The sequence below is a fragment of the Mesitornis unicolor genome, unplaced genomic scaffold (assembly GCF_000695765.1).
Source record: "Mesitornis unicolor isolate BGI_N332 unplaced genomic scaffold, ASM69576v1 scaffold2241, whole genome shotgun sequence".
In the NCBI taxonomy this organism is placed as follows: Eukaryota; Metazoa; Chordata; class Aves; order Mesitornithiformes; family Mesitornithidae; genus Mesitornis; species Mesitornis unicolor.
In genome coordinates, this window is record NW_010164274.1 from 172228 (window position 1) to 182095 (window position 9868).

General features: G+C 39.3%; 1 protein-coding gene across 1 annotated transcript in view; it reads right to left on the reverse strand.

The window, feature by feature from the left end:
* The window catches only part of NAV3 (neuron navigator 3), a gene marked incomplete at both ends in the record, with an annotated part of 180489 nt that extends 171383 nt beyond the window's left edge, over positions 1-9106 (reverse strand). The window contains 2 exons of the mRNA XM_010194243.1: positions 8256-8308; positions 8989-9106. Of these exons, the coding sequence (XP_010192545.1) occupies positions 8256-8308; positions 8989-9106 (171 nt within the window). The remainder of the gene's footprint in view (positions 1-8255; positions 8309-8988) is intronic.
* Between the last annotated feature and the right edge of the window lie 762 nt (positions 9107-9868).

Below are 9868 nucleotides of genomic sequence, written 5' to 3' on the forward strand. Positions count from 1 at the left end.
AGAAACCTAGACTGTATGGCTAAATGAAAATGCTTCTGAGGAGTTACATCCCTATCACCAACCAAGGAAATATGGGACACTGCAATGGGGTAGTCAGCTGGAATACTCAGTGAATACCAAACAAATTGTAAATGCTCTGAAGACATCTTGTACATTGTACACTGCCCAGTGTATTGCAAGTGGCTGGATGTGTCAAACACGTTCAAGAAAGTCTTCCCTGAAACAGCTGAGGACAGTCACTTGGGAAGGGTGTGGGAATGGCATTGGTTCTCAAAGGGGAGATCACACTCTGAACCTACCTAGGAAATGAGAGGACTTGTCCATGAAAACATCTGCAGAAGGACAGATAAGACATGCTCCTGGCTATGAAAGTCTTGGGCACTTTCCTGGGAATCTCAGTAAGGATATGAGTTGAATGCAAATGACTTACCTAGTGAGGAAGCTCAGAAAGCATTGCTAGTTAACTGAAAAATTGTATGAGTCTCCTTGAAACTACCATCAGTAAATGGAAAATCTGAATATATATCATGTTGAGGAGCATCATTTCCTGCACAGATACGCATCTGCTTAGATCCTTTCATAAAGGAGCTGTAAGTCTTCCCTGCATCAGTCCAGAACTGCCACTGTTACAAGGTTGGAGGGAATTGGCTGTGACAAAACGTATTTGTCATCAGTGTGGCTCTAATGGATATTTTAACCACACCTCTCAAAAAAAAGAACTGCATGAGGCTTTACTATGCCAAACCACAAGAGCTGGATTCAGAAATACAGAATTAACTGGTAAGTGAATCTCTAGGGAGGAGGGATGCCAAAGAACATATAAGCTGTACATTACTATGAGAAATTCTTCACAGGGAATGGGGAGATTGATACTTCAGTCACCACTTACAAAGTCAAAGGAAGGGCTGCAACTGCTGGGAGATGGGTAACATGCAAGGACAGGCTGAGTAGGCAAAATATCCTCATAAAACTCACCTCTACAACTATTCCTGGACTGAGGTTGCATGAAGTTGTGGACAATATGGGCAGTTGTCAAGAGCAACTTGGAGCACTTTGATCTGTTTGGTTGTCCAAACTCTGCCTCTAGTGACAGGAAGAGAAATCCAAGAGTGGGCTTTTAATCCCACTCTTTTAAAGCAGATCAGGATCTACTCCAAGAGGTCTCCAAGTTGAAGAGGGTCTTTTACTTTACCCAAGGAAACCCATAAGGGAAAGTTCCCATTGTAACACAAACATGACTGCTCATCTCCAGTGTGGCCAGGTCCTTTATAATGTGCCTGGCAAAGAGGGAGACTTGCAGAGCCGAGGGAAATTCTAAGATGGTACTGGAAATTCCCATGCTAAGTGTATACAAAAAGACAAAGGACATGGCATTTAATCTGCGTTGCCAGGATGTTGATGGAATGAAAAAAAAATCATGCTTACCAGCCTTCTCATGGCTGTACACATGTTATGTACAAAAAGTAAAGGCCCCTGTGTGCTGGTTTTAATGTTGTACATTGAAAACTTATCTGGTAAATAAAAATAAGTATTCCTGATGCAGGCATACCAAATAGCCAATGATCTGGATTACAACAATCCAGAATACAGGTAAAATGTCACTGGAAGGAGAATCTCATCTCTTTCTCTGTTCCAGTTCTAAATACTTTCATCCAAATTAAAAAAAAATACTTCTAACTAGTTGTCAATGCGAGCAAAACTCCTCATCTTCTTCTGATCCTTTCCACACAGTCCTTTACCTAACACCTGGATATATTCTTCAAGTCTGCTCTTCCCCAAACACCCACACACAAGCTATGACTATGTCTTGCAGATTCTTTCTACATAACACAGCTAAATTATGAGCTTTCCTATCTGTAAACACAGGAAACCTCTCACAGGAACTAAAATTTTAATTACTGCCATTTTTTTTCCTCTGGCTTTACTGAGATCACTTCCCTAGATATGATACCTGTCATCCTTTTCTAAAAGTACTTCAATTTTTTCCCTCTTAAAGACTACTCCATTATCAAATCCCAGATATCCCTTGCCTACCAGAGGATAAGAAAATGACTTTTTTACTCTATACTACCCAAATTGCAAGAAGCCATTCCTTTTGACTACATTTTTAAACAGAGTTGTACCAACTAAGGCTGTTTTCTCAGGTCTTGTCCTATCTCTTTTACGCAAACTACATCTTCCCCAAAACAGGCTGATCAGCTCATCATCAAGAAAACTCTATGCATGTATATTAACATCTCACTAGTAAAGGACAAGAGGAGGTCAACACACCTTTTTCTTCAGAATTGCAAGATTTTTCTGCAGCTTCACCATCAGATTTGGAATTAATTATCCTGAAATCATAATTATTTTATCAAATAATTATAATTATTTGCAGTTCTGTCATTTTACTATTCCTGCCTTTTTCCAGATCATTCATAAAATAAATGAATGATTCACAAGCACAGACCCTTGGGGAATGCGAATCACAGACCATTTTATTACAAACACTGACCAGTTATTCCTTGTTTTCTGTTCCTAACGAGTTGTTAATGGTGTTTATGGGGATCTCCAGAAATAGTTTATGACTGATCCCTTCCCTGTAGTTTCATCCCACACTGCAGCTATTTCAATCAACTTTAAAAATTTACTGAAAACCTGGTAAGTACCAATGGTACTCTTCCTTTTTAGAGTGAAATACTTGCACTACTCTCACACCCAATTACATGGAAGAGCATACACTCCAATTAACACACTTCAGGTGATTCAATTAAATTCTGAAAACTGAGTACACAAGAATGCACCACAGAAATACAGAAACTAGATTACTCTCTTGTGGTCCATTCATTTAAGCACATCAAACCTGCATAGCTGACAAAACTAGAGCGTCTTACTCCCTTGTATTTTCATGAAGCTCTCATAGAAGCCAGTTGTGAAATCTGTGAAGATCCACAGATGAGGCAGCCATGATCCAGCCATGGTGTGACAGTCAGGATTAAAACAAAAGGGGATCACACAGGTGTTCAGTGCGGGAAGAAACTGGCCTGCACATGAAAGGACGTGGGATTAGTTTCCAAAACTCAGATTGACTTCCAGTTGTAAGGGACCATATTTCTATGCATAGCCAAATTTCCATATATATTTCAATGCATCGCACTTCTATGGATGGCTCACCTGAGCTGCTTTCAAAGCATAGAAAATATATCTTGAAGCCATACAGCTCATCCCACCAAGAACTGCACCAGCAAAGCCAGAAGATTCTCACACAGTTCAAGCCTGTGCAGACAAAAAGAGCTCACATGTGGGCCCACTTGACAGTGAATGCAGGAATGACATTTTCAGGCTTCCTAGTCCTTAAAGAGCTCCATGTAATCTTCTCCCATATATTTTCTTATATAATTCTATGGACCTTAGTAGTACCTACCATAATTTATACAAAATTTTCCTGTTTTTCACAAACAATTTTTTGACACAGAAGGCTAATGTTGATATTTTCCTCCTTAGATGTTGCCATTCCTAGATACCAAGGGATGCTACTCAGGTGTCTGGCCGTCGTGACCCTGTCAGAGGAAGTCTGAAGGCAGGTATCTATAGTGAAGTATACATACTGTAGGGCAGGTATACTCTGTGGCACATTTAGCAGTTCCAGTTTCCACCTGTTCATCCTGTGCACAGGCTAGCTTCCTGCTAAGAGATTTGCATGCACCTCACCCCCTGCAACCTTGGCTTCCTCCAAAGAGAAACCCAAGCATATCAGCAGAGAGGGAGTCACAGGGGGGTTCTGTGGGACTGCAGGAACACTACGAAGCACAACTACCCAACACATTACACAGTGATGTCTACCAGTATAGACATGGTCACTTTGTCCTACTTCAGCTCCAGACTTCACACACTTACTTTAACTATGTCATAAAAAGTTCTCTCTATTGCAAAAAATGTCCCCTTTTTAAGCAGAGACTCATTCACTCCACCTTCTTCTTGCTCAAGTACACCATTTTGCTTCAGTCTCATAGAACATAGTAAAGTTGCTGGCATTCTTGTGGCTCTTTGCTGAAACATTTTCAATTTATTAATGGCTTTAAAAAAGCATTATGAATGAAATAAGTACAATGTTGTAGAAATTATCTTAGTGCTGTACATAGTCACACTGATTCCCACTTTTAACAGATACATTGCTACTCACCCACAGATGGTGTCAGCTCTGCTAACTGCAGCTTTTTACTAAATGTTCATATCCATTTGGCAATGTGCTACAGCTGTAACACCTTTTAAAACTCCCTGATTTCCCAGATGCCGTAAGCAAGACCTGTATTTTAATTGAACTCAACTACCTCTATTGGACTGTGGCATGTCTGTATTCTAAACTATAAAAAATACCTTTGAAGTATACCTTTGGTTATATAAACTGGTAGAGAAATGTGCCAAAGGTAAGACTGACAAAATGAAAAATAGCCTTCATTAATACATGTAACTACATTAGGAACCTTTTAATAAGAAGGGTCCCTGCAGCTTTCTAATAACTATGAGAAAAACCCTGCTATCAACTACAATTAAGGGTGCTTTTGTACATAGATGTGTACTGACATAGTTCTCACAAGAAGTAGCAAGAGCTAATTCTAAGGAAGAAAAAAAAACTAATAAAAGAACATCAATCTCTGAAGGAAAAATCAACTTGAAAAACAATACATAAAATGTTTTTACAACTTTTAATTTCTTTTACTATTTATGCAACTGAAAGCACCATACACTGCATGAGGAAAGAATAAAAACATTAGTTTTATAAAATTCTCAAGGGACAATACTGAAAGTGTCACCATAAAAAGATTTTCAGTCCAACACATCTTCGGTCTCCTGCACTTTCTCTGACAGCCTTAAGATGGCTCAAAATTAATAATCTGTAATAATCTGTATGCTTACTATATGTTTGATATGATCTATTTAGAGACAAAACACTGGAGAACTTCCCATACATTTTTAATATGTTCAGGAAGAAAAAAATCTGAACTGTTTCTCTTTGGACCATTACAGAAAGGCTTTGTAATCTATTTTCTACCCAGGACACTACCCTGCTTTTTCTAATGATGAGAGAACTTAAAATAGAAATTAAAGAAAACAATGGCTTATAAAGAAGCGGAAAGAAATTAGCTTTTGGTTTTATCAAAAGGTAAACCCTTGAAAGGACATTATCTTCTAAAAGAAAGATAGTTCTAGGTTTCCTTAATGGATAGATTTATGGGATATTTCATACAAGGAAAATATAGAAATGAATGTGGTACTTTTTCCACTGATGAATTGAAAGAGAGGAAAAAAAGTTGAAGTGCCATATTCCTCCTTGAATGCATAGATGTAAAGAACGAAATAGGCACAGCAAGGAGAAGAGTCTGTATGAACCTGTAGACAATGTCTATTATAATACATAGAGTTTTAAGTCATTATATTTATTAAAACCATTCATAAGAAATGCCAAAGTCTTTTTAACTACAGTAGATTTACCCAGCAAACAAGAACTCTTGCCAGTTCTCTTACAACTCTCATTTATTTAAGGTTTCTGAGACTGAATATGAAATAATTTATTCCCCAGTACATGTCAGGTTCTCAAATTCAGTGTGTGACATCAAATGTGTGAGCATAATGGCAGCTATGAGGATGCTGCTGGGGTTCACACGTTTTACTTTTAATGAACTTGAATCTGTGGAGCCAGTTCAACTTGTCTGCAAGTACGGTATGCAACACTGCCAAGATGACCACAGAGTGCACAGACCTAACGAAAAGAAAACTGAAAAAAGCAGCATTCTACATATTTGAAATAATCATTAAAAGATGTTTACAAGGTAACAGTTGAGTTGAGGTGCCTTAAAAATCACTCAAAAGATCAAGCCATTTGCAAGAGGAAAATCAAATGGTGAGTGGAACAGAACTTGGAAATATTGGCAGTGATTAATTCTGAATTGATATATAAACTACAGAGGATATCAAGTGTTTCCAACAGCAGACAATCCATGTCAGTGCTCTTTATCTTCTTTTAAGCTAATAAGATATCTCAGACATCACCTCCTGGGAAGGGTATCAAATGGCAAATGCATACAGAAAACATTTCTCCTTAACTGCAAGTTATGAGAGCAAGGAACATGAAAACATATGTGAAAGAACAGGGTGGTGGGATTCTTGAGGTTTAGAAACTGAAATGTTAAAATGAAAGCAGTGAAGGAATGGCTAATGTGCATGCTACAGGAATATCGTAATTGTTGCTGGTTTAATGGCTGATGTTCTGACAAATCTTGACTGGACATAGTGCTTACATATTGGAATATGCCAAATATGTAAATGAGCTTCAACCACTATTATGGTTTTTTTCTGCATATTAGAAACTACCAAGGCTCCACGGCTATAAGGAGAAGAGAATTGGCCTATCATTAACTGAGTGGGCTAACAAAATTGAGCACTGCCATGGGAAATTACCTGCAAATGCAGTAAGATGGCACCTAGGCCAGAGCAGTGCACAATCCAAAGGACACAAATGGAAACCAGGCTCAGTACCTGGTGACTTTGAGATGCTTTGAGAGGAAAGCTGACATGTTTGAACTACTTCATCTTCAGTGCATTTTAAATTTCCTCACTCAGTTGAAGAAATCAGCAGTACAACATTGGTATGTCAAAAGGCATGGGAGGAAGAAGGTGGACACAAAGAGATTCCCACAGGTACTAGTGCGGCACAGGCATGCCTTGACCAAGTTTCCCCATAACTGCAGCAGAGCTAGACGTGAAATGCAGAATCCCTGTGCCACATAAAGATTTAGCTGTCAACAGGGAACACACACAAATGTTGCGTTGAAGATGCAAACATTGCCAGAGTGAATAATTCTCTCTGTAGCTCGGCTTTTTCTCATGGAAAGGACTCTCTGTAGACATCAGAGTGGTGGGTCCCTGAGCAACCCTAGGTGGTCACTAACCAGTTGCATAACCTCGGGAAATCGTATCACTTTTCTGTGCTTTTGTCTCTTCTTGTTTATCTTGTCTGTCTGGAATGGCAGATTTTAATGTGATTAAAGTAGAGAGTGATTATCTCTCGATCTGTGTGTGTAATATTAGAGTTCCACGCTGGAGTTCCCAACGTTCTCAGCCGGGGCCACTAGGTGCTGCTGTAATATGAGTAATTAAAATAATAACTGTTATTAAGGAAATTGCATATATTCTTGCTATGGACTGTTTCAAAAAGCCTGAAAGTCAGAGAAGAAATTTATTCTAAACCTGCACATTTTTTGAAAAATAAGAACAGAAAGATCCAATTATTCATCTCACTGGTACTCAAAATCTTTCATTTTACCTTTCTCAGCTTGGCAGAAAATATGCCTTTCCTCTTTAAAAAATGCATAGAATAAATGCAGGTTTTTTAACTTAATTTCCATTTTTAAGCCTAGTGTCAGTAGTTTGCTATTATGCGAGCCAAATCATCCAAATCATTACACTACAAAATCCTTGCCAGCTACAGAACCGTGCACCTTATTCACATCTTATTTGGATGTGAACTGAGAGGCAAAGTCCTCAGCATGGGGGAGCACAACTGGAACAGCAAATGATTCAGTAAATGCATGGTGATGTTACTGAGGCTCGGATTTTGTTCCTGTCAGTTCCACAGCCTTCTAAGGAGGCTTTATCTCATTAAATGTAGTTGACTAGCTATAAACACAATAAAAGATTAATAAGACTCCACATGAATCACAGTCACAAAATGCTTCTTGCCTGAGAGTATTAAAATGTCTTTAAGCAGCTGCCAGCTATAGCTCAGAGAGCTATATGACTAAACTGCTATTTCTGAAAGTCTTGGAGCCAGTGCATCTAACTGGACTTTACAGTGGACAATCCAAAAGCCTATTTATATTCAAAAATAATTTGGCAAGTCTTGCTCATCAGACCAGTTTTCCAGACACAAAGTCTCCACTTAATTTTTTTTTCTTGGATTTACTGCCCTTAGAAATGAAGTTAAATGAAACTATCTGGATCATCAGAACAGGTCTGTTAAGGCAGTTCTGGATTAATTAAAAGTGATGAAGTTTTGCTGCTGGGTTACCTCATGACCCAAAATTAGTGAGCACAGAAATGAAGTGACAAACACTAAGCACATGTGAAAAAAAAAGTACTAGGAACACTATAGGAGAATTCAGACTTTATGGTAAACATGGGACAGAACATTCACAATTTAAAGAAATCACTATTAAAAAGCATGTTAGGAAAGTGCAGAGGTGCCAACACAGACTAAAAATATATTTCATTCTTACCATTTGAGACTGGCTCCGGGGACAGCCATTGATATCTTCAACCTTTTCATTTGCTAAACAAAAACAGTGAGGGGAAAAGCAGAAGTAAACAATGAGATAAAACTTTCCACTCCCTGGCCAAAACAACAACAAAAAAGACTTAAAAAAAAACCAAAAAAAAAAAGGAAGAGCAGAAAAGACACAGCAATAAAATGCACAAAGTTTTGTTGACACAGAGCTCCTTTCTAAGTAAAGCTCAGTCGTACAGTAACAACACTCTTGTTAGCAGCAGTTGCTTCCACATGCCAAATCATGCAAAGGGGGAAGTGCGAAGGAGGTCGCTGCTAATTCTTCAGCCCCTGCAAAATAACTGCTGACATGAAATCTTCCACAATTGTCTTTCCAGGGTCAGGATACAGTTTCAAGGCATCCCAGAAAGTATGAGCCACTCCAACTAACAAAATGCACACATGGGAGACATATGGTTTAATGGAGCATTCATTTCTGACAATTCAAAGTGTGTAAGATACAGTTCTGGCCATTTAAAGTATGGCTAAACAGCCACTTCCAAACATGCTCACATAAACATTTTTTAATTAAGACAAGGATGAACCACACAAATATCAGAGACATATGGACCCAGTCAAATGGTATTACTCAGGGTTCATCTTATTGTTAAATACATTCAACTTGAATTATATATTCCCCCATGCGAGGAGTCAGCTCGCAGTGCTTCTCTCAGCTCTGGTCTTACCGATGATCTGGATGATTTCTGCTAGCAGAACTCCATCTGCAATGTCCTGTTGCAAATCCTTGATCAACCGCTTGTGGCCAGATTTTGCTAGGTAGTGGTTAGCCCAGTCAGTGTAAATCTGCAGAGCAGAGAGGGAGGGCAAGAGGGAGAGGGGGAAGAGAGAAAAGAAGACAATACAAATTCTTAAAACAAATGTTGGCTTGCACACCAGAACTATTCTGGATCACATTCCCATTTAAGAAGTCAGCACCATAGGAAACAATTTTAACGCAGTGTTTTTAGTCTTTAAAAAAAAACACATAAAAAAACAAAAAAAAACCAGCCATGCCCCTCCCCCTGCCATTCTCTGTTTTATTTTAACTTCAAATGATTCAGGCTGTTTCATGAGGGTTCAAACTTGCTGTGACCAAGCAAAATTCCCCTCATGACTGTAAAGGAAACTCCTGTCGTAAATCAGTCACATCTACCGCAATTCCACCTCCCACCGCGTTTCTATCTCTATGCACGCCCCACCACTGACTTTCACGCTCTGGGGCTGCCTGAGAGAAAGTGATAGCAGAGACGCACGCCTGTGTTTTGGGAAGAGTTCATTGGGTTGTCGCTGGCGATGCCTCTGTGACCCCTTCTGCAGCGATCCCCATGTCCCACCGCACAGGGACAGGTCACTTGTCCCTTCGCCTGCAGTTCAGCGTGCTGTAAAATGTGCACAGGGGAGACTGAGAGCACCAGATGTACGGTAGCCTCATCGCTGGAATTAGAGTATACGTTCTGGAAATATGCTGCATCCTTTCTCCGCCAAAAGAGGAGGGGGGAAGGGTGAGACTGAGCAGCACCAAATAGTTAGCAACAGGCAGCCCAAAAATGGCACTTATCAAGGAAA